Source organism: Miniopterus schreibersii (assembly GCF_964146895.1).
Source record: "Miniopterus schreibersii genome assembly, chromosome: 10".
NCBI lineage: Eukaryota > Metazoa > Chordata > Mammalia > Chiroptera > Miniopteridae > Miniopterus > Miniopterus schreibersii.
In genome coordinates, this window is record NC_138110.1 from 8,226,705 (window position 1) to 8,251,588 (window position 24,884).

General features: G+C 50.0%; 1 protein-coding gene across 4 annotated transcripts in view; it reads left to right on the forward strand.

Annotated features, from left to right (window-relative positions):
- Positions 1-2,143: 2,143 nt before the first annotated feature.
- NFATC2 (nuclear factor of activated T cells 2) overlaps positions 2,144-24,884 on the forward strand; it is a gene marked incomplete at its 5' end in the record, with an annotated part of 148,208 nt that continues 125,467 nt past the window's right edge. For 2 of the 4 annotated variants that reach the window (XM_081148790.1, XM_081148789.1), the window contains one exon: positions 14,806-14,935. In XM_081148790.1, the coding sequence (XP_081004916.1) occupies positions 14,806-14,935 (130 nt within the window). Of the gene's footprint in view, positions 2,534-14,805; positions 14,936-24,884 lie in introns of those variants that run through there. The other 2 variants (XM_081148791.1, XM_081148792.1) reach the window with 2 other exon arrangements.

A 24,884-nucleotide genomic window follows, 5' to 3' on the forward strand; every position in this document is an offset into this window, starting at 1 on the left:
CAGAGTGGATAAATGACTCTGGGGCAGAACCAAGAATCTGATTCTAGAGCCTGTACTTTACCCTACCTCTTAGGTTACCTAACAGTGCTGTCTGATAGAACTTTCTACAGTGATGGAAATGCTCTGTTCTTCGCTGTCCAACTCAGTAGCCACTAGCCACATGTGGCTTTTGAACTGGGGAGATGTGGCTTGTGCAACCAAAGAACTGACTTTTACATTTTATTTCATTGTTAATTACTTTATATTTTAATGGCCATATGTGGCTCGTAGCTACCATATCGGGCAGCACAGAGCTAACTCCTCTCACTGTCAGTGTATTACTCTTTAGGGGTCAAGAGCAAGAATTTACAGATGACTCTTGCTCAGGGCCTGGCATATAGTAGGTGCTAAGTTAGGGGGTGCTCTTCACAGTATTGCTAAGTAGAGAGACCGTCTTCAGGAGACACTGGTCTGTAGGCTTGCAGCAATAAAAGGAAGTTGAGTGCCGAGTTTCATTCATGCCTTGGATGACCAACTTGTCCCAGCGTGCCCAAGAATTTCCCAGTTTTAAAACTGGAAGCTCTGCAGCCTGGGAACCTCCTCAATCCCAGGCAAACCAGGATGGTTGGCCTTGTTCTTGCTTCAGATGATGGGGTACAGAGTCCTCAGGGAATGGGTTTCCCTCAATAGGCTCCCTAAAAAGAATCTCCTCCACAGCCTCACAGGCTTACAGCCCAGTATTTGCCAAGAAAAGCAACAGGCAAGCCATCTTCCCTTGATGAGCCTCAGTTTCCCTTTTAGAAAGTTGGGGAGAAGGTTCCCCTCTTGCAGGTGGCTGCAAGGAATTCAAGGCACACAAGGCTCGGAGCAGAGTAGGTGGGTAGGTGTGGCTGCTCTGTGGGGGAAGAGAGACACTTAAGCTGTCCTGTTGGCTGACAGGCTTCAAGGTGAGGTGGTGGGGCTTTTCCCTGTAGCTCTCTGTGGGGCAGCATCTCCAGCGGGAGGCGTCCTGTCTGAGAGCCGAGCGAGGCTACTGTGGGCTGAGGCGTGGAATACAGGGTGTCCCACGGGTGGAAGCGGCTCCTCTCAGTGTCTCTTTCAGTCAAGCCTCTGTAAGAAAGTGTACGTGTGTGTGTAGGGAGGGTGCTGATGGTGCTGATGAGTCACCCGCTTCGGTGCTACCCGAGTGGGCTCACAGGACTATCTGAAATAGCTGTTTTCCAAGCTGCTTTGTCGGTGGGCCCCGACTTTCCCACCCCGGATGCAGCCCAAGCGACCACTCTAGGCTAAGTTTAGAGGGAGCATCTCGACAGGCGAGCTTCTCTCCCTCTTCCCGCTGGCCTCCCGGGGTCTGTGGCCCATTGGTGGGAGCCACGCGTGGCATCCCACGGGCTGTATTCTGGTGACTGTGCGAAGTTCATGACATCCCTGCGCTTTATTTCCCTGTTTATTCTGAGCATGAGTAAACACATGGGTTGCCTGGTTTCGGCGTCTCTTTGGCCATTTCATTATTGCAGAAGCCTCTGAGCATCACTGGAAACCTTGGGTTTTCTAAATGAATCTAAAAATATACTCTTTGAAAAAAAATCTTGGAGTTGGACAGAGTTGACACAAGGCACGGTTATTTATTTCCTTTCCCTCCTCCCCCTTCACCTCCCCATGCCTCTCTTCTCCTCTCACCATCCCTAAAAACAAAAAAATCTGGGCAGCCGGAGGCCCCCAGGGACAGGGAAAGGCCCCTGGGTCAGGGTCCAGGGGCCCCGACCACCTGGGGTGCTGGTGTGAGCCCTGGGCAGCTCTGACTGGGAGGCGCCCCCTGGGAAAGTGGGGGTCTTGGGAGTCAGGGTATGATTTGTTAAAAGCTGCAGCGGGCTGGGGCAGGCGGTGGCTGGGGCGAGCCTTGCAAACAGCCGCCTGGAGCGCCTGCAGGGCCCACTTGGACACTCGCGCGCCCCCACCCCCTGCGCCCGCATCACTCCCTCTCTCTGACTTTTCTCCCGAACAATCAGGGACTTGTGCTGGCGGCTGAGGGAGCCACGGAGCTGGCTGGCCGCGGAGGAGGCGACGTCATGGATTCCTGAGTGTGAAGTTTGCAGGAAAGCCCTTAGTTTTGGAGATGGACGGGATCCAGTGGTTTCCATGGCGCTGGATAAACAGGAGGAAACAGTGAGGGAATCCCGTTATTTTACTGCATTGAAAGCCTATAAACACGGAGCGCCGGGAAGGAAGTCGCGTTCCCTCTCGAGTAAGCCGAGCGCCCAGCCGCGCCGCCTCCAACGCGCCGGCAGCGGGAGCCGGAGCCGGAGCCGGAGCCGGAGCCGGAGCCGGGAGCCCGGAGCGGGAGGCGCGCAGCTCCCGGGCCGCTCGCAGGCTGCTCGGCGGGGCCGCGCCGCGAGCATGCTCTAGAGGCCGGCGCCCCCTCGGCTCCCGGGCTCCAAGCACAGCGCCCCGCTCGCCCGCGCGCCGAGCCCCCATCCCCTCCAGATGCAGAGAGAGGCTGCGTTCAAGCCGGGGCACTGCCATCCCCTCCGCATCATGGGGTCTGTGGACCAAGGTAACTGGCCCCCCTCCCCTCCGCCGCTCCCCCCTCCCGCCTCCCAGCCCTTCCTTTCTGCTCTCCTCTCGGGCAGCGCTGTGGGCTCCTGGCTGAGTCGCGGGGAGGGAGGCCGGGGGACGCGGGTGTCCCAGGGCGCACAGGTAGAGTGGCCAGGAGGAGGGGCGCCCGCGCCCTGGCCGGGGAGGGAGCCGGGGCGCTGCTGTAGGGGACCGCGCGCCCGCGGTGCGGTGCCCGTGGCGGGATTCCCCAGGCGAGGCTGTCACAGGAGTTTCCCCTCCGTGGGACACCGGGAGGCTCTCGCTACTAACCGCTGGCTGCTTAACCGTTTCAGCACTCGGCTTTTGACAGCAGATGCGATGCAGCTGGATTTATGATGATGATGATGATGATGTTATGATATCATTTAGCTTTTCTGTTTCTTGTTTTAGGAGAGCAGGCTTGATCTTTTACTCTATAGCAAAACTAGACACGAAGACTTTGCTTGTGAACAGTTACAGCAGCAGATGCTCTGGGACATTTAAACAATTTTCTTCCCCCCACCTTTTTTTTTTTTTGATGCGCCTGGTGGATCCAGTCCTCCGGCTCCCCCTTTAAAGTGCAGTGTACCATCAGTTTGTTTTGCGATCTGATTACACTCTGCTTTCCGTATTTCTGCCTCTTTTTTCCTTCTCTTGGATTTAGCCCCGGAATCATACTCCTCGGATCTGACGGGAGGGGCTTAACGTATAAGAATATGACATGAAAACCCGCCATCTGGTTGGGGTGGTGGCGGGGTTCGGGCTGTACGTGAACGCATGGGGCTGGAGGAGTGGAAACCAGGCCAATGTGATGTGTTTCTCAGAGGCCAGCCTTGCCTACAGAGGGGCACTGCCCAGAGGGCAGGGCTGCAAGAGTTAAGTGAAATAAATATGCGTAGGAGGAGTTAGCCTGGTGTCATAAAATCAGAGTTGAATGTAGGTTTTGTGCTCTGCGTGGCTGATTAAAGTTCTGGGGGGGAAGAAATGACAATTTCAGTAAATAAACCTGAGGGGCTTTTTTTTTTTTTTTTTTAAAACCAGAGCCACATGCCTCGGGTTAGGTAAACGGTGTGCTTTGCCACAGTGGCCCTCAATGACACATAGCTGAGTTGCACTTTTAAAAGCAAGACCCTGCCAACACTTTGAATGTTTTAACTGGTACCTGTTTATCCCGTCCTCTGCTAGTGGTCAGGCATGTGACATAATGGGAAGAAAACACACCCCAACCTAATATTGCATCACCTGTAAAAGCGATGCTCTCAGACAGGTAACAGATACGTCAAGGACATGAATTGATTTTTACTGTCATACATACTGACAGAGTGTTTGATGTTATGATGGTGGGGGTGGGGGGACAGAGCAATGCCAAATGGAGCTCTAATTGGAAAGGAAAGACAGAGAAAGAGAGAGAGAGAGAAAGAGAGAGAGAGCGTGCGAGTGAGCTTGGAAGAGAAGTTGGGCTTCTGTTTGACTCTGTGATATAATACATAACACAGCTCCATTTTATTAGAGCTGCTCCCCCTCTGCTTCAGGTTGATGAACTTGACCCTCTCTCAAGGTGTGGAAGTCTGTGTATTTCATATGTGTACATGCATTGCCTGCCCTCCCAGCTCATGCTCATGTGTGCAGGGATTGTGAGTACATGGCGTGCCAGTGTATGTACACATGTGGGAGACAGGGCACCACATTGTTCCCCGGAACCACACTCGGCATTCCAAGCTGGGCACACAGAATGCAATTCCAGGCATCAAAGAGCTGGTGTGAGAGACGCTTCAACTGTGCCCTGCAGGGGGAAAAGCTAATGCCCCTTTAAACTCAAAGACCACGTGAGCACAGAGACAGACCTGAAGTGTGCATGCAGATGGGTGGGGCCATGAATAGCAAATAGAAATATTTGCATGGCAGGAAAATACTGACCTTGCTTTGTAGCTTTGGGCCAAGGCCCTGGGAAAAACTGAAGATCTTTAAAAGAGGTGTGCTCAGTTTTATCTGAAGTGGGGTGATGGAAAGTATTTCAGGAATAAACAGTTCCAGGGTGAGCTCTGCTCACTCCCAGACCAGAGCTGCCTGCCTTCTGCTTGGATTAGAATATTTCTGTTTGACCACATCACACTGGGTGACCTTAGGTAAGTGCCTTAACCTCTCTGTGCCTCAGTTTCCACATCTGTAAAATGGGGCCAATAATAATGGTGTTGTACTCATAGTCAATGCTTGGTAAATGTTAGCTGCAATTCCTGTTAAAGTTAAAAAACAATAACATTGATATAGAAACTGGATTTCACAACAAAAAACATGTTGAAGAGATGTAGCACTTCAAACCTCTCCAGGTAATTTTTAACTTACTGGCCCTTCATATTGAGACAGGTTGTGTTAAGAGCATGGCTGGGAAGCCTCAGTTTCCCCATCAGCAAAAGGGAAACATGATCTTGCTGACTTCATAGGATTGTCACAAACATCCTATGAAATCACGCATGTAAAACGCTGACGTCCGTGCTTAACGTGCGGTTAACACACATGAGATGTTATTGTCGTCTGACGGTTGAGGACACTGAGAGCCAGCCTTGCCCAGGGTTACACAGCACGTTAGCAGCACAATGCCTGGCACACAGTGGGCGCTCTACTGCTGTCCACGCGGGTGAGAGCAAATGCATAGTGAGCAGTGGCTGGGAGCGGCACGCCCAAGTGTTCACAAGCATTAAGTATTTAATTGTCAGGGCAAGTGTGCTCGGTGAGTTGTGGATCATTGTCTCCTGCACAGAGGAGGAGAGTGAGGCACAGACAGGTGCAGTGACTGGCCAAGGGTTACCCCGCGAAGTGGTGGAGCCATCATTTGAACCCAGGCTCTGTTGTGTTTAATTTGAACCCAGGCTCTGTGCTCTGTTGTGTTTAATTTGAACCCAGGCTGTGTGCTCTGTTTGTCTGGAACTCACTAACATTATCTTAATTTTTATAATATCATTTGACAGAGGAGCAAATGGAGGGGTCCGTACGTTGATCCTGGGCTTTTTCTCCATGACCATGGTGTTTCTTGGCATATCCTGGGAGGGTAGGAGAGAAGTGTTGGAGGATGTGGAGGGTGCCAGCATCATCCTTCAAGATGGGGAAACTGAGGCAGCAGCTGTTTTGTCCCGAGCATAGAATGATTCAGGGAGGGCTTGCCTTGCCTCGCCTCAGGGAAATGAAAGGACAGCATTTCCACCTCCCCCAGAGGGGAGAAGTCCCCCGATGGCCAGGAGGCTCTAAGGCCAGCGCGGCTTTCCGTTTCTGCACAGAACAGAGACCCCGCCACGGGCCCTTCCGGCTTCTCCTCCTTTTCTCAGAACTTCGGAGAGAAGCTCCTCCGACTCCCTTTATTAAAAGCTTTCCCCTGAGGACGGGGGCCAGGTCTCCTATTTCTGTGAATGTCCACTGGGTTCTAGGTGATATTTCTACGCCCAACATGTCAACAGCTTGAGATCTGGGTGAGAGGTTCAAATCTTGGTTCTGCCACCCGCTAGCTGCATGACCTTATGCAAGAAACTGCACTTCCCGTGCCTCAGTTTCCCCAAATATAAAAGACTGATAGTAATATTACCTGGAGTAATCATTAATATATTTGATAATGAGTACCAGCCAATCAGAACCGTGGGAGCAGGGTCCAAGAAGACTCTTCTGCTGGGCCAGGCTTAACTCTTTATCTGCTGAACTGCAGGGAAGGCCCCAAGACAGCAAAGGCCCTTTGGGGGTGGGGGATGACAGCAATCATTTACCAATCTATGGAGAGTTTCAATCTTTTAATAATCAATATGACTCTCCACGTATTCAGTAAATAATTGCTGTCATTATTACTGTATGATTCATTAATTCACTATTTACCCTCCCCCCAAAAAAATCCCACCTAAAAAAACCATTACCAAGTGCTTTCTTTGACATTTTCTCATTGGATAGTCCTCACTACATAGTGAGTGAATATTTCACATTTTGCCTAGAAGAAGCCAGGCAGGTTCTGTTTTTGTTCCTTTGCTAGAAGAGCAATTCGGGACTCTCCTATTGCCCAGACTGGATTGGAGGCCTCCTCTGGGCTCCCTGGGCCTCTGCCCTGCGCTGTGCCCTTCCTTGTACTGGTCACACTGGTGGTGACTGCACATGCTTCGTCCGTGTTCACCTCTGTGGCCCCAGTGCCCAGAACAGTGCCTGGATGTAGTAGGTACTCAGTACTTTTTTTTGTTAAATGGATGAACGAATGAATGATGAATGAATAAATGATGCACAGTAGGGGTGACATGACTTGTTAAGGTCAAAGACTTAAACTCTGTAGCTCCATGTCATCTTTTTGGCTCGCTCTCCTATACCTCCTTTTGACAATGACGGTGGCCGTTGACTTCCACATTTTCCCACCTCAGGCTAGTGGCCTAAACGGAAATTCTTCCTGGGTCATCCGACAGGCACATGCTTTCATGCTGTTGTCCGGGATGAATCAGCCCCCAAAGGCAAGAACAACAAACAACAACCATGACCATGACAGCAGCCACCACTTACTGAGTGCCAGCTATGTGCCAGGCTCCATCCTGAGGGCGTTCCATGCGCCACCTCATTAATTCTCATACCAGCCTGACAGTCAGTATCCCCGTCTTGCGCAGGGAGGTACAGTCACTCCCCTAGGGTCACATCGCTGGGCCTCAGAGCTTGGACTCAGGCCCACTCCACCATGTCACTCTCGTGGGGCTGAATAATATAGCAGGAAGGTGACCTGTTTTCCCAGTGAGAGACATGCTCTATGGCCAAGCACTTTACGGATATGTCAGTGGAGTCTCACCCCCCCCCCCCCCAGAGGCTGGTATTTAACGTGATCCCTGTTTAGAGACGGGGAAACCAAGAAGGGAGTGGTCAAGGCATTCCAAGGGCAGAACCAGACCCGGCTGATGCCAAAAGCTTGACGTTTAAAGGCTCCATGGTCCTGTTTCTCCTGTTTCCTGCAGCAGGACCACCCAGCAAGAGAGCAGTGAGCTGGAGGAGAGGGCTGCAGCCCCTGAAGGAGCCCGCCCTCCACAGGATTTGGAGTGTGTGTGTGTGTGTGGGGGGGGTTGTTGGTTCCTGTCCCCACTTCCACCCTGCCTTCTGGGCCACTCAGTAACTTCTGGTGGCCCCCATCCCCTCCATATTCGGTTCTCTCCAGTGTAATGACCTGCCCAGGGACCCATTTCCTCAAAGCCTCTCTCAGAGGCCAAGGCCCAGCTGGGTGCCTCTTTGGCCTGAGATTCTAGCAGGTGCATTTCCGGCATGTGCTACACTCAGAGGCGTCTGCACCCGTCCCCTCATGCCTTTGCACACTGTTCACACTACTCCCTCTGCCTGGCCTGTGCCTGGCCTTCCACTTGGGGCTCCCTTGCTGCAAGGCCCAGCTCACCCTCGTCTCCTCTTAGAAGCTCCTTGGACCATTAATTCATTTTCATGAACATTTTAAGAGCTTCCACTATGTGTCAGTTCCTGTGCAAGGTGCAGGGAGAGAGTGGTGGCCAAGACAGTTATACCCTCACGAGGCAAACACCGAGCAAGTGAACGCAGGAGTAACCGAGATGTCAAGTGGTGGTAAACGTGAGGGACTAAAATGGGAGAAGAGAGTGCAAGTGACTTGGCATATACGAGTGAGTGTGTGTGTATGTGAGTGTGTCTGTGAGTCAGTGTGTGTGTGTGTGTGTGTATGTGAGTGTGTGTGAGTTTGCATGTGTGAATGTGTGTGTGTGAGTGTGGCTGTGTGTGTGTGGTAGGTGGGTGTACTTGTTTCCTGTGGTTGCCATCACAAATTACCATAAACTGGGCGGCTTGAAACAACAGCAACCTATTCTCACAGTTCTGGAGACTCAAAGTCTGAAATCGGGGTGTCAGCAGGGCCACGTGCGCTCAGGAGGCTCTGGTAGGGGAGGGTTCTTGTCCCTTCGAGCTTCCGGTGGCTCCTGGAAATCCGTGGTGGCATTCCTTGGCTTGTCAATGCATCACTCCACTCCCTAACAGCATCATCACAAGGCCTCTTCCTGTCCTCTCAGAAGGACCCCAGTCCTTGGATGAGAGACCTTAGCTCTGCTGACCTCAGCTTAACTTGATCCCATCGGCAAAGACCCTATTTCCGAATCAGATCACACTCACAGGAACCGGGGTTAGGGCTCAAACATATTTTTGGGGAGGGACACAAGTCAACCCAGAGCTGTAGGGGTTGCTAATTGAGACGGGGTGGCCCCTTCCTCTCTAAAGAGAGGTCTTTTTCATTGACCTCTGAGTGGTGCGGGAGCTGCCTGGAAAATGTCTGGGGGACAAGCATCCCCCAGTGCAAAGGCCCCGGGGAGAGACGTGTGCTTGGGATATTCAATGACCAGCAAGAAGACGAGTGGCTGGAACAGAGAAGGCGGGGGAACTGTGACGGGAGACAAGATCATGACGGAAGCCAGGGCAGGGTCGCGCAGGGTCGCACAGGGCCTTGCGAGCCGTGTGAAGCCTATTCTCGGGGCAGTGGGGAGGCATCGGGGACTTCTAAGCAGCAGGGCTGAGCTCTGGGTCACCTTTTGAAGGATTGTGTTGACCAGTAAGTGGAGAGCGGCCTGTAGCCAGGTGAGAGTGAATCTCAGGGTGCTGGTGGGAGGCTGTCGCAGTGGCCACGGCAGGAAATGATGGTGGCCGGGACCAGTGTGGAGCAGAGGAGGGGGCAAGAAGTGACACTTCCTAGTCCCTAGGGCATTCTCCTTTGCTGTTCTCAAACTGTGTTCCCTTGAGCCCTGGGCTTCTGCAGGGATGGTCTCTGTCTTTGACACCAGATGGTATATGCCATTAATTTCGTGCATATGAGCCACGTCAGACGTCTTCCTCTCGGCCCAGCCCAGATTCCCCATGTCAGCTCCCCTTCACCCTCTGCTATCGCTGGGAGTCACAAGACTTTTTTTAGCGTTTCATCTTGGTCCAAAAATGTCCCTTAGCAAATCCACCCTTAGTTAATAGCCCAGGAACAATGTGACTCAGTAATGAGTATCAGATTCGCATGGGACAAAACCATTTCTGTGGTGGCACGTGTGACTTTTAAAAGTAATACCACAGCCTCCCCATTCCTCAGTGGAGGTGACAGTGAGCCTTACACATGGGGGTACCCAGATCATGTCTGTGACGCTCTCAGTGCATATAAAGTGGTCCGTTTATCTTAGCTGCCATTTTCAATATTATTTTACTGTTTTACATTCAAGTTATTACTTTCCTTTAACCTAACGACCTTCAGGAGACCTTCCCGAAGGGATAAATCCATTTTCCACCAACTCTCCGGGGTCTTCTCTGTGGGTTCTGGACCACCCATCTCTCACTCCGCCAGGGAGCCCAGAGGCATCCCTGGAAGATGTTCTAGCTGCCAGACCGCAGCTAGGTGCCGTGGAGAAAATCCGAGACACGCATGACATGCTTGTTTGCATTTGAAAGTCAGATAAATAGATATATTTTTGTAAAGTAGGGGAGACACAATCATATGTGAAGCCATTTATGTTCTGAGTAACTAAAAGTTTAGGGAAAGTCTAGTCAATGTGTTGACAGAGGAAAGAAAGAAAGGGCAAGAGGATTCGCCATGTGCTTTTTGCGGGGGCAGGGTGGTCGTGCCAAAGGGAGCCTGGTGGAGGGTAGTTTTGAGGTCCCTGGAGTCAGCTTCCTTGTTTCTGTTTTTTTTTAAGTCTCACCCTAGGATATGTTTTTATTGACTTTAGAGATAGAGGAAGGGAGAGAAAGAGAGAAACATTGATGTGCCCGGCCAGCGTGGCTCAGTGGTTGAGCGTTGACCTAGGATCCAGGAGATAGAGATTCGATTCCCGGTCAGGGCACATGCCTGGGTTGTGGGCTCGATCCCCAGTAGGGGGCGTGCAGGAGGCAGCCGATCAATGACTCTCTCATCATTGATGTTTCTCTCTCTCCCCACCTCTCCCTTCCTCTCTCTGAAATCAATAAAGACATATTTAAAAAAAGAAAGAAAGAAAGAAAGAAACACTGATGTTTCTCTGTAACAGAGAAACATCAATCAGTTGCCTCCTTACACGCCCTGACTGGGGATTGAACCCATAACCTAGGTATGTACCCTGCCCGGAAATCGAACCCACAACCTGTTGGTGTATGGGGTGATGCTCCACCCAACTGAGCCACGCAGCCAGGGCCCAGCGTGCTTGGTCTTGTCACTCCCGGATTTCAAAAATTATGAAATTGACACAGATGGTAGAGTCTGCAGAGACACTGCGGAGAGAGAATGGACACGAGACAGACACACGGTCCCGGGGGTGCAGACATCTAGGAAGACAGCCTGGGTGACAGAAGGGTGACGGCGGTGATGATGGCATGAAGGTGGATGGTTGAGGAAGAGTTGGAGGCTGGGCAAAGACTCGACAATGCTCCATGCCCTGACTAACCAGCCCTCCTTTGCCTGCTCTTAGGGCTCTGGTTCAATAGATGAGGCTCCCCTGGTTGGGGGGTGGGGGCTCGCCTGTTGAATTAAAGCCAAGGACAGCAGTTTAAGGGAGAGGTGAGTTTGCTCACCACATCCCTGGATTAAATGTCAGTTCCACAAGGAAGAGGGGGACATGCTGTGAAGTGAGAAATAAAAAGGAGAAGCAAAACCAGTAGAAGGAGTCAAGAGCCTGGAGACCAGAGTCTCAAGCTCACATGCTCACAAGGACAGACAGGGGCAGCTGGGGGGGGGGGGTGTCTGTGGGGACCTGAGAGGCACAGAATCATCTGAAGTGGGTGGCCTCTACTCAGCTCCAGGTGACTGGCCCATCTGGGAATATCGGTCAGCTGCTGTGGCCAGATCTTCTCATTTATAGGAGACATTGGAAATTTGGATTTTTAAATGAAATATCCCAATTAAAAAATTGTTAGTCCAGATTTTTAAAAAAATTACAGGGCAGACTGAACATAATACAGGGTTGGGCAAAAGTAGGCTTACAGCTGTGAGTACGTGAAACACAGTTTATTCCTATATTATTATTCATTAGTTATTGTATTATTTTCCATATGAACAACTGTAAACCTACTTTTGCCCACCCTATATGCCTGCAGGGTGGATTTGGCTGAGCTACTGCAAACCTTTGGCAGAAGGCAGTAAGAGAGGGGGGAGCGACAGATGATACCCAGGAGAGCTGGGGTGGGGCAGCTTACCTGGAGCCTGGTTGGCCAGGTGTTTGCATTTAACTCTAAACTTGATGGGAAGCCAGGGGAGGGTTTATGGGATGTCTATTTTGAAAGGATCCCTCTGGCTGCTCTGTGTAAGAGCACGTGTTGTAGTGACACCAGGGAGGAGGCTACTGCAGTCATCCAGGTGAGAGATGATGGGGACTTTGGATTACTAGGGCGGGAGGAAAGACAGTGAAGTTGGTGAGAAATGGTTGGACTTGGGTTCCATGGTGAAGGTGGAGCTGCCTGGGTTTGCTGAGGGTTTGCATGTGGATGAGAAGAGGAGAGGAAGCCAGGGCTACTCCTTGGTGTTTGGTCAGAGAACTGGATGAATGTGTGAGTGATATCTGAGCTGGGACCATGGGAGAGGTTTCAGAGGACAATAGGGTTTGGTGGGGACACATTCACTTTGATATACCTGTTGGGTAGCCAAATGGAGATGTTGGGTGCACAGTGGTATATCTGAGCCCAGTTTTCAGGGGAGAGGTCCAGGCTGTAGATAAAAATGAGCTTATAGCAGTAGGGAAAAGGAGGGCAGAGCTGTGGGTGGTGGGTCCCTCCAGGGCCAACTTGAAGAGTCTCAGGACTCAGAGCCACCTGGGGTGGGGAAGGGGCAGGGGTTAATGCTCCTCAGATATTTGTATTTAGGTAGAACCAAGTAGTTTCCCAAAGGAACACACTGAAGTGCTGTTATCAGAACAAGGGGGAATGATTGGGTAGGCAAACTCAACCCAGGTCCACTAGAGTGGAGGCATTTAGTCATTAATGCCTAATGGGGAGATGAGAAAAGACATGAGATGGTGACACCAGGCTTCTCCTGTTCTATAGCACACAGCAGGCTGGTTCCTTGTTCACCCCTGACCAAATTTCAGGGTCTGGACTTTGGGTCCTGCCATAGGACCAAGAGCATCCCTCTTCTTCTAGACACTTGGCTATAAATGCCCTACCCTGGGTCATTTCTGTTTCTCAACGTAAGTTAATTACCTACCTCCTAAGATGCTTGTTGGAAACACCCAGGATAGCTGTGCTTATGCCTATGAAATAAGAGGATTTCTTTGAATTCTGATAACTAGAAAGTGCTTCCCTGGACTCTGAAAGTTGGTGAGTCCTGAGCCAGGCCCAGGCCCCTAGAATGGAGTTGGAGTCTAAACCAGGGGTTCTCACCCCTGGCCACACATTGGAAGGCTTTGGGAAGGCTTTTAAACAATACTGAGGCCCAGGCCCCACCCTCAAACAGTCTGATTATAAGTGGTCTCTGGTGGGGCCCAGCCACTTGGATTTGTTAATAGCTCTCCAGGTGAGTCTAGTGTGTAGCCTGGGTTAAGAACCATTGGTCTAATGCAATTTGGAAAACCTATTCATTGCTGTGCCCCTTTGCTTCCAGGATAGAAGCATGAGAAGGGTAGAGGTTATGCCCTGTCGATGGCTGTGTCCCCACGACCTGTAGCTGTACCAGGTACCTAGCAGGTGCTCAGTAAATATCTGTGGAATGAATGATGATTGATAGCTTTGCACACATCCCTTAGTAGAGCAGAGATGGCTCCCCTGAAGAGTGCATATTCCCCATACTTCTGGTGCACCGGGAATGGTTGGACCAGTCCCCACTCAAGGTCAAGCTGTGGTTCTCGAAATCCCTGAACCTGTCCTACCTACTCCTCTAATCCAGTGCTTTTCAACATTGGCTGCACGTTAGATTCATTTGAGGTTATTAAAATACACACACACACATTTGGATGTTTTGGTTCATCAGGTTTGGATTGAAGCCTGGGCACAGGCTTTTTAAAAAAAAAAGTGTCCCAGGTGATCCTAATGTGCTATGAGGGTTGAAGACACTATTCTAACCTTTTCTACCTCTGAGTCTGTTTTCTGACTTCAGCTAACTTGGTCCAAGAGCCCTGGAAGAGTTTTCTTAGGAGATGGTAGTGGGCTTTTATGTAGTGTTCCCCCAAGTGTACCTGTTCATAACATTCACCTTGGATGCTTGCTTAGAAATACACACTCTTGAGCCTCTACCCCAGACTTATGGAATCAGAAGCTCCAGGGAGGGGCCCGGAATCTGTTTTTAACAAGCATCCAGGTGTGCTTGTTACCTGCCAGCCTCCCCTGCTGCACTGCCCTCCTGGCTCAGCCTGCAACATGCAGAGCTCCTGCTGGCTGTTGCTTTCTTTCTTTTTTTTGTTTTGTTCCCGCTGCCAGAACACTCTTCCCCCAGATCCACCCATCAACCAGGTTCATCCAAATGTCACTTTCCCAGAGAGGCCCTCATGACCACAGAAGTGACTGAAGCCTCCCAGCCCCCAGTCTTTACCCCACAGCCCTGGTGAGGTCTCTCCTGTCACCTTACAGGAGATAGTCTTTGTTCACCTGTTAATCTCCTTCATGCCTCTCCCCCGCCAGAACCGGAGCTTCTCCAGGGCCACAGTGTCCCGTTCATGCTGGGTCCCTGGCACCTGGCACATGACAGGTGGCGGAGAGGCATAGATGGGGCCTGGGCTTGGAGTATCTGATTCTTCCCCAGGTCCTGGGAAATGGAGTTAGGGGCGTGTAGGCGGCTGAATTCTAGGTGAAAGCTATGTGACAGCTGTGGGTACACAGAGGCACATGGAGTTACAGGTCCGCCCCCTTGGAGGAGGAAAGAGGGACGAGACTGGGCTCAGCTGGTCACATAGGGCAACGCTCTAAGTGGCAGCCGCTTTCTTGTGGAGACCCTGGGACGGGCAGGGCGGGCAGCGGCCCCCTCGCGGCCGTGCCCAGGCTCGGGGCAGGGCTGGCGGCGGCCGCCTCTCCGCCCTCCCGCCGGGTGCAGCCCCGCCCCGCCCCGCCGCCGGCGCCCGTCCCCGCCTCCCCCTCCCGGGGCGCAACAGGTGCCTCGGAGCAGGAAGCTCGGCGGCCGCGCAGCCCGGCGCGTCCCGACCCGCGGAGCCCCGCGCGCCCGCCCCGGACCCGGCGTTCGTGCCCACGAGGACGGTGACCCGCACGCCACCCGCCTCTCCAGCCGCTCCCTGCACCTTGCCACCCCCCGCAAAGGGCCCGGGAGGCAGCCGAGCCGCCCTCGCCCCGGCGCGCAGCCCCCCCGCCGCCTCGCGCGCCATGGACGCCCCGGAACAGCAGCCAGACCCCGACGGAGGGGACGCCCTGGGCCACGAGCCTGGGGGCAGCCCCCAGGAAGAGTTGGACTTCTCCATGCTCTTCAACTATGACTATTTGAATCCTATCGAAGGTCGGTGGAGGCTCCCCCGGGCCTGGCCCCCCAGCCCTGACTGGGGCTTGGGCCTGGGGAGTGGGCACAGGGCCCCTCTGCTCCAGATGTCACACTTCTGGGGAGCTTGGTGAGGGGGTGCCTCTTCCCAGTGAGAGGGCGGGCGTGAGGCCAGGGACTGCTGCCACCCTTAGGGGGCAGTAAGCTCACTGAGCCTCCTAGGGCGTCAGTTTCCAGTTACTGTGACTTCTCGCGGAGGGAAGGGTGGCAAAAGGTGGCAGGGGGCTCAGCGGGCCTCTTGCCTGTCGCTGGGCGGTCAGAGGGCAACAGAAGTGATTTGCCTTTGGAGGGAGGAGGCGAGGAAGCCGAGGAATGGAGCAGGTGGGAGGGGGCTGGTGCACAAAGGGGTCGCCACGGAGCCCGGTGGTCCTGGCAGGTGAAAGCTGATCCCCCTCCCCTGCAGGCGCGGCTGTGAGCGGCATTTGTTGGGGACTTTGTGTTGAAACTAAGGAAGAGCTTGTCTGTGTCTAAGGCTGGAGTGCGGTTTGACTGCACAGTCAGGAGGCGGCCCATTTCCTCCCTGGGTGGTGCTGCTTTTGCCAGTCACCCCAGGGATCAGTCTGAGCATATTCAAGCGATCGGCACCCCATGGTCATGATGGATGTCGGGGCTCGGAGGGGGGCAGGGAGGGGGGGGGAGCGGGCCTGTGGATGCATCCAGACTCTGCCTAAAGGACCTGTCCGTCTGGGCCTTCAAGTGCCCTCTGCCCCTGTGGGCTGGGGACTTCCCCAGGCTGGGCTGTCACTTCACATGTTTAACAAGAGCCCTCAGCAGAAGGAGGCCGCCGCACACCCAACCTCACTGTATTTTTCTGGTTAGCAGGTTGTCTTGGAAAAAAACAAAAAATCTAACCAGGCTTCCTGATTTTGACAGCCCAGCCCAGCCAAAACTTGTCGAAGCCTCAGGGGCAGGCTTGCTGGTAACTTCCAGATGCACTGTGGGCTGGGGAGCACAGGAAGGGGTTGTGCTGGCTGGTTTGTGTAGGCGGCCTTTTTACAGGACCTGTCCGGTGGGGGTGGGGGCTTGCTTTTTCCCAGAGGTGCTTGTTAGGCAGGTGAATGCGAAGGTTTCCCTTCCCTTCCGTGGGTCTTCACTGGCCACCTTAGGTGAGGGGCTTGCTTTGACTTCAGGGGTCCCCTTTACGTGGATACCAAGTAAAGATGGTAATTAGTAATTTTTCTGTATTTTGGCTGGAGATGGAAATAATTAGCCAGCAAGAGAGACCAGTCTTCTCAAGTTGCAATCTGGAGGCCATCCTTTGCTTTGAAAATATACAATTAAGAATCTGCAGATGATCCCTCTAGCATCAGTGGTCTTTCTGTTCGATAAGATTAAAGTCATGTTTTGCAGGGAACTAATACTCATACCCCTCCCAGATTCACAATCAGCTAACTCCTTTTTTTTTTTTTTGGCAGGGGGGTGCTTTCCGGGGAAATAGTTTCCAAGCCAAATCTGATGGGAGGTGCTTTTTATAGTTTTTCTTGGCAGTGGTGCCTAGTGGCCACCATATGGGTGTCTAAATGACCACAGTGAAAGCCCCAGAATCTGTTTTTTTAAAAAAAATAAACTTTATTTTTTGGAACAGTATTAGATTTACAGAAAAGTTGTAAAGATAATACAAAGAGTTCCCATACGCCCAGCACCCAGTTTCCTATGTTATTAACATTTTACATTAGTATGTATTAGTATTGTTACAATTATTGAACCAGTAATGATACATTATTATGACCTAAAGTCTATCCTTTATTCAGATTCAGACTGTCTTTGTTTCTTATGAGCTGGACAATTTTGAGGAGCACTGGTATATTGAGAATGTCCCACAATTAGGGTCTCTTTAATGTTTTTCTCATGGTTAGACAGGGGCTATGGGTTTTGGGGAGGAAGACCACAAAGATAAAGTGACAATTTCTATCACATGCTAGCTAGATCTCAACATGGTTTGTCACTGTTGATGTTGACCTTGATCCACCTGGCCGGGGTAATGGTTGTCAGGTTTTTCCATTGTGAAGTTACTCTTTTCTAAAATGTGCTCTTTGGAAAGAAGTTACTATGTGCCAGCCAGCTTAAAGGATGGGGAATTATGCTTTGTAATGTGTAAGAGTGACTCCTTGCTGGGAAGCAGGCAGCACAGAAACGTCATGGCTCAGAAGGGACACTGTGAGCCTTGAGAGGCTAAAGTGAGCTGATCCAGATGTGGGTCTGGCTCTGGCTCACTGATGTTAAAGGGCCTCCCTCTGCTTCTGCAGGGAACTCCCCAAGGGCCAACACCAGCCCTTATCTTGCAATTTGTCCCGGGTAACAGTATAATGGTGATGCGTGTGAGGTGCTATCCTCAACTCTGGGCATGAGTCTGGCAAAAACCAAGGAAGGAAGAAGGATTGCTAGTGGAACAGGTGTTGTCAGAAATTGATGAAGGTACTTAGGGAATTTGCGGGAAGTCATGCTCGTTTTATGGAACTTTAGCATATAGCAGACGTTTATTAGCTTATGTAATAACTCCTCCAGCCGTAGCAGATTGGCACGATTGGCACCCTTGAATTACAGAGGAGGACGGTAAGACACAGAGAGGGGAAGGAATCTTCCTAAGAAGTCAGAGCTGGTAAATGGCAGAACTGAAGTACGAACCTGGCAGTCCTGCTCCAGAGCCTGCATTCTGGAGGGTACCTCATTCCCTCATTGGATGGGAGACAGTTTGTAAGGGGCCTGGTACCATGGCAAGGCTGGAAGTTAAGACATTTACCAACAGTGATCTTGCAAGTCGTTTAACGTCTCTGGACCTCTGTTTGTTCATCTGTCAAACGGCTACAGTAATAGTACTTATCTCAAAAGGTTTTTTGCCTTGAATGGGTTAATCCATTTAAATCAATTAACAGTGTGATTTTCTTCTAGCATTTTGTGAAACCCTTGATTTTGTTAATAGAGGTGCTCAATTAATGTGAGCCATTATTCAGTTACTCATCCAGTTAACTATTGAGTAACATCCTGGAGATATAATAGTGAGTAAGACCTGGCCCCTGCCCTCACTGAGCTAGAGCCTCTGTTTTCTCTTGTCTAATTGCATTGTCTGATATCTCCAGTAGCATGCTTATAGTTTTGGAAATGGTAGGCATACTTCTTGTTTCTGACCCCAGCAAGAGTATCTCTAGTGTTGGCTTTAGGATTGAGGTGTATTTATATAATTATGATAAGGAAGTATCCATCTATTCCTATTTTCTTGAGAGTTTTGATTAGGAATGGGAGTTGAATTACATCATAAACTTTTTAGTATCTATGGAAAACTATGGTTTTATTCTTAGATCTATCAATATGTTGACTTATATTGAACCATTCCTGGTATAAACCTTACTTGGTCACTGTGTATTATTTTCTTATAGTGGTGGGACCTGCATTGGTTTGATAACATTTAAAGATTTCTTTCAGTAATATTCATGAGTCTGATATTTGCCTGTAATGTCCTTTTTGGTGTGCTGTTAGGCTTAAGCATCTTTTATGTTCTGTGCTCAGGAACAATGTATTGTTGGGACTACCTAGTTTCTAAAATTGTGATAGAGTTCCCCCGTGAAGCCATCTGGACCTGGTGCCTTTTTAGGGGTTGGTTCCAGGATCGCTTTCTCTATTGTGTCCATGGGAAGTGGTCTTTCTACACTTTCTATTTCTACTGGAGTCAATTTTGGTAAACTGTATCTTTTAAAAAGATTATCCATTTCATCTGTCTAGATTTCCAAGTTTATTTGCCTAGAGGCATGCAAAGTAGATGCTTATTTTTTTCTACTGAGGGAGATAGCTAAGTACATCATAACAGAATTAATGGGGACAGGGCTGTGGGAGTCTTGACCAGGGCTCCTGACCCCACTTTAGAGGGGAGAGGTGTGCTGGCTGTCAGACAGATCAGAATTTTAATTCCCTGTGTGTGCTTGTGAATTCAATGGATTCTTACTTTTTCCAACTGTAATACATTGGGAGAGATGGATGGGTGCTCCAGAGGTGCCAGATCTCCTCTGGGCTGTGTCGGGGACTGATGTGTTAGGAGTGCTCAGTAGGTCTGGTGCATCCCTCCTTTGATTCCTGGTAAGCTAATGCACATGTCGCCAATTTTGCCCTTTCAGAAAGGAAAACAGACTCCTGGTCATTGCTTGTAGAGTCTATTCTGGTGATCCTTAAACTTTTTGGGTCACCTCCCTTTAAAAAGCCACAGATCCTATATGCACACACACTATTGGAGCACATAGATACACATACCATGCATGAGCACATCCCCACCCCACCCCCACCTGTCCCCCTCTGCCCTCTACTGCCTTTTGTGCCATTTTCAGTAGAGTCATAGTCCCTGCTATAGCCCATTCCCTAAAGTCACCTGCACTTCAACTCAGGAACACCTGCTCTCAGCCCACTCACAGGGGACAATTAAAGCCTCATTCTCTCAGCAAACACTCCCTGAATGCTTGTTTTGTGCCAGGCCCTGTGGGGTATAGAGACAAATTAGATGTGGTCCTGCCCTCGCCTGGCCCCCAGGCCTCTGTGAGACACAGCCTGGTAAACAAATAGGACAAATGAGGTGCTAGGATATAGTATCATGGAGTTTTTTTTGGTGCTTACTAAAAATAGAGGTCTACGCTAAGCAAGCAGGTTCACTAACATGTGACATTCAGAGACGTCGTCTGTGTCAAGTTAAGGACAGGCCTTAATAAGCCTGCTGTACAAATAGTATCTCCAGGTGCAGCTGGAAAGGTGCAGGGAGGCCCAGGATTGTCAGGGAGGCAAAGGAAATGGGGAGAAAGTTGCCTTAAGCAATTTTCACTATTGAACACATGCCATCCCAGCTTCCAGATAAAAGCCCCCTGTTCTTGAGGTAGCCTTAGACTTTAATCTGGAGCAGCCGCCCTTAAAACCTTAAAGCGGTGCTATTTGTGTTGATTCCCAAGGAGTTCTAGGCCTATAAGGTGATGGGGTTGAATACATTTGAAAAGCGCAGTATTGGTGGCCAGTGGCTCTCAGTCCTGGCAGCACATTCTTATCTTGCAGCCACCCCAGACCAATGAAGTCATGGGGGGGGGGGGTCAGTTAACTTTGCTGAGAGTCATGCAGTGGTAAGTGTCAGAGCAGGTCTCAACCCTAGGCTGTTGGGGTCCTGAGTCCTGAGGCTGCTGGGGGCCCTCAGCACTACAACTCAGCCAGAATGTCACCGACTCCAGCTTTGATGGAGCCCAAGAACAGTAGCATGGGGGGTGTTTACCCCTTACTTTTGATACTTATATAATTATCAATTGTATGTTTAGTACTCTCCTAATGGGATTAGACTCATTATAAAATACGCAGCAAAGCCCTGGCCAGTGTGGCTCAGTTGGTTGGGTGTCATCCTGGGCACCAAGGGGTCTCCAGTTTGATTCCCAGTCAGGTCACATGCCCGGGTTGCAGGCTCGATCCCTGGGGCAGGGCATGCAGAAGGCAGCCAATTGATGTTTCACATCGATGTTTCTCTTTCTCCCTCTCCTTTCCTCTCTCTATAAAAATCAATAAAAAAATCTTTAAAAAACATTCAGCAAAAATAAAAATGGGAAAGGGCAGGATATAAATGGGAGCTCTGCTATTTTTATGTTTCTTTCTACATCTTGGGATTGTTGTATATGCCTCCTGGGGTGTGTGTACGCCCAACTCCAGAGGCCATGGGCTTGGCAAGTCCGAACACCAGGTCTGAAATCAGAACATCCTGGTTTGAGATTCTGACTTAGTTGCCTTCTCTCTGCATGACCTTGGCCAAGCAAAAGTACCCAGCCTTAGCAGGCACGCAATAAATAATTGCCAACTAAATGGACGAAACGTTGCACAGTTCCTCGTCAGTGGTTTGCCTAAGGGCATGTGATTTTGATTCTCTGGGCTGTGTGTTCTCATCTGTGAAATGGGATGGTGATGGCAGTGCTCACCTCCTAGGGCTGATGGGACATTTCCACGAGGCCGTGTGATTAAAGCACCAGCAGCTGGGCTATGTGGATGTTGGATGGCCATGGTAATGGGCTCTGAGGAACCTTCTAGCTCTCCTGACTTCCTGAGGGCATTGGCTCCTTGCAGGAGAGAGTCTGCCACAGCCTTTGATGAATCCTGAGCCTTAAGAGAAAATGGTCCAGAAGGAAGAGCCTTGCTGTCACTGAAGAGGAGCCACGGGCTGCTGTGCTCGGGTCAATGCTACGGCAAAATATCTCACTTCCACATGGTCGGTTCTGACTTGAAAACCTCACGGGGCCACTGCCTCAGCCCCAGAGCTTGGCTGGCTGCAGAAGCACCTTGGTTGTCCAGGCTCCAGGGCTGGGAGGTGCCCCTGTGCTGCCTCTCTTAGGAAGGCAGGGCCTCCCCAGGTGTCCCTCCCTGTCCCCATGGGACCGACCCCCTGAGCCAGGGCCAGGAGGATGCAGCCCTGGGAAGTGCAGCGTGATGGATGCCTTGTGGCTTCCCCCCACAAAGGGACATCCTCCTTCCCCCGCCCCAGCACAGGAAACAGCCACAGGCTCCTCAGAGCTGGCCACACTCCCCTTCCCCACTGCTGCAATGTTAGCTTTTCTGCTGATTGTTCCCAAATTGAGCTCAGGGAAGGTGAAACTCCACCCTGGGGCTCTTCCTGGGATGGGTCAGGGGCTGCCTGACACAGTTCCCCCAAAGCAAGAGGAACTGCCTTTGAATCTTCCCTGAACTTTTAGTGTGAACTCCCAAAGTACAGGAAAGTAGACATAATGGTATAATTAACGCCCATGTTCCCATCACCCAGCTTCCACAATTGCCAACATAAAATGGGTCTTCTCCATGTCCCTAGCCATGGTAGCTCTAAATCAAATTCCAGATGGCATCATATTTTATTAATAAATAGGTTCGTATGTAGCTCTCAAAGATACGGACTTTTGAGAGAAATCAAATAGCATTATCAAACCTGTAAAAGAACAGGTAATTTCAAATGTCCAGGGTTCAAATTCCCTCTCATTTCACAAGTATAATTTTTTTTTAAATCTTTACCCAAAGATATGTTTTTATTGATTTTTGAGAGAGAGAGGAAGGTGGGGGGAGGGAGGGAGGGAGGGAGAGAGAGAGGAAGAAGGAAACATCAATCTGTTTCCTCTCGTATGCGCCCTGACTGGGGATCAAACCTGCAGCCTAGGTACGTGTCCTTGACTGGAATCGAACCCGAGACCCTTCAATCCATAGACTGACGCTCTGACCACTGAGCAAACCAACTAGGGCACAAGTATCTTTTTAATGGTTAACTTATTGGAATCAAGATCCAAACATGACCCTCACATTGTATTTGGTTGACATGGCCATTCCCTCTCTTTTATTCCCTGAAAGTCCCTATCAGTCTGTTTTCTTGTCATTGATTTGTTGAAGAAAGGGTTATTTTTCCTCTGTAGTTCCCCACATTCTGGATTTTGCCAGTGGCATCCCTGTGGTATCTTTTAACATTTTCCTTTGTCCCTTGCATTTCCTATAAACTGGTATTTAGCTCTAAAGTCCTGTGCCTTGGACTTTTTATTTTTATTGAATTTATTGGGGTGATGTTGTTAATAAAATGACATAGGTTTTAAGTGTATAACTCTGTATTACATCATCTGTATATTGTATTGTGTGTTCACCACCCTAAGTCAAGTCCCCTTCCATCACCGTTTACCCCCCTTTACCCTCTTCAGCCCCCCACCCCCTTTCCCTCCAGTAATCACCACTCTGTTGTCTGTGTCTATGAGCATGTGTGTTTTTTACTTAATCCCTTTACCTTTTTCACTCAGCCCCCAACCTCCCTCCCCTCTGACAGCTGTCAGTCTGTTCTCTGTGTCTATGTGTCTGTTTCTATTTTTTTCATTAGAGTCCACATAAAAGTGAAATCCTATGCTACTTGTCTTTCTCTGACTGGCTTATTTCACTTAGCATAATACTCTCCAGGTCCATGCATGCCGTCAGAAAGGGTAAGATTTCCTTCATTTTACGCCGAGTAGTACTCCACGGTGTGAATGTCCCACAGCTCTTTTTATCCATGAGCTACTGGTGGGCCCTTGGGCTGCTTCCAAATCTTGGTTCCTGTAAATAGCGCTGCCATGAACATAGGGGTGCGTAGATTCTTCCTGATTAGTGTTTCAGGCTTCTTAGGATACATTCCTAGAAGTGGGATCCCTGGGTCAAATGGCAGGTCCGTTTAATTTTTTGAGGAACCTTCACACTGTTTTCCACAGTGGCTGCCGCAGTCTGCATTCCCACCAGCAGTGTCCTAGGGCTCCCCTGTCTCCACACCCTCGCCAGCACTTGTCATTTGTGGATTTATTGACGATGGCCATTCTGACAGGTGTGAGGTGATATCTCATTGTGGTTTTAATTTGCGTCTCTCTGATGATTAGTGACTTTGAGCATCTTTTCATATGTCTGTTGGCCACTTGTATGTCCTCTTTGGAGAAGGGCCTATTCAGGTCCTTAGCCCATTTTTTAATTGGATTGTTTGTTTTATTGGTGTTGAGTTTTATAACTTCTCTATAAATTTTGGATTACTCCTTATCAGATGGGTCATCGGCGGATATGTGTCTTTTCGTTTTGTTGATGGTTTCCTTGGCTGTGCAAAACTTTTTTATTTGATGTAGCCTCATTTGTTTTTTTCTTTTGTTTCCCTTGCCTTGGACTTTAATGCTTTTATTGTCCTCTGCAAAATAAATGTATTAAAAGCAGACTGTAAGCTACAGGCAGAGCAGAGAAATTGCTTTTCCTGAGTTGGCATTTGGGACCCTTCCCGTGTCCTAATGTGAGGTTTGGGGAACGTGTTTTCTCAGCGGGGCCTGTTTTAGTTACTAAGATGCATTTCTAAAAGCCAGCCCTTCCCATGTGAATTTTAATTGAGCCATGCCTGGGTGAGCTTTCCGAAGGGAAGAAAGTCGCCTGCAAAGCTCAGGATTTATAAAGGTCCTTATTAAAACAAACCTGCTTGGACATGCCTGCAAAAGGGGGAATGTTAAATGAGGGTGAAAAAAACTGTAAGTCTGAGTTGCCTACAAAAGTTATTGTAAAGGTTACGGAAAGGGGCTGTTTACCTGTGTGATCCCAAGAAGGTGGGCTGCAGGTCTGAAATCCAAAATGGGTGACATCACTCTGTTGCCATGGAGAAAAGAGGAATGTCATTACTGACCAGGTTGGCAGGGGCCACTGATTAAGTGTGCCAGCTCCCTGGAACATGGCACTGAAATCAAAGCTCCTGGGGAAAAGTGTAAATAAAGAACCTGTCAGTCAATAAGGTATTAATTTTAAATCTCTGCCCCTGGCCAAGGGTTGCAGGGGCCCCGCTGTCTTCAAGGGGAAGTTTCCATTTGGGTTTTAAATTGGCTGAAAGAAAGGTGGAAATCAGCTCTCCAGGCTGTGCCAGGGGTTGTGGGACTCGGTACAGGTGAAGCTCTTTGAGGTGCCAGCGTAAAGGTGAGGGGTCTTTGCTGCGGATGAAAAGAGGGGAAGGTGGCTGTCCCCCCACTCATGTCCTCCTGTGCAGGCCTCCAAGGGAGTCATGGGTTGAGCTGGGACCAGCCCAGTTTCGGAGGGAGGATTATCTGGTCTATTTCTGGTTAATTTTTATGACCAGATCTTTCCTTCTCCTTTCAGTGAGGAAGCTGCCCACGTCCTGCTGTTCACGCATGGCAAAGTGTGGAGGGTCTGTCTTCTGTTAGGAATGGGCCTCTCTAAGTCACAGTTTAGCCTCAAGTGGCTGGCTTCTTGGATAAATAAATTATGGTGCACCCATGCAATGGAGTACTACCCAGCGTTAAAAAAGAAACAACAGCTGCAAAGGACATGGATGAATCTCAGACATAATGTTCAGTGAAAGACGTGACATGTACATCCTGTTTGATTTTATTTCTGTGACAATCAAGAGCAGTCAAACCCCAGGCTATGGTGAGATAGATCA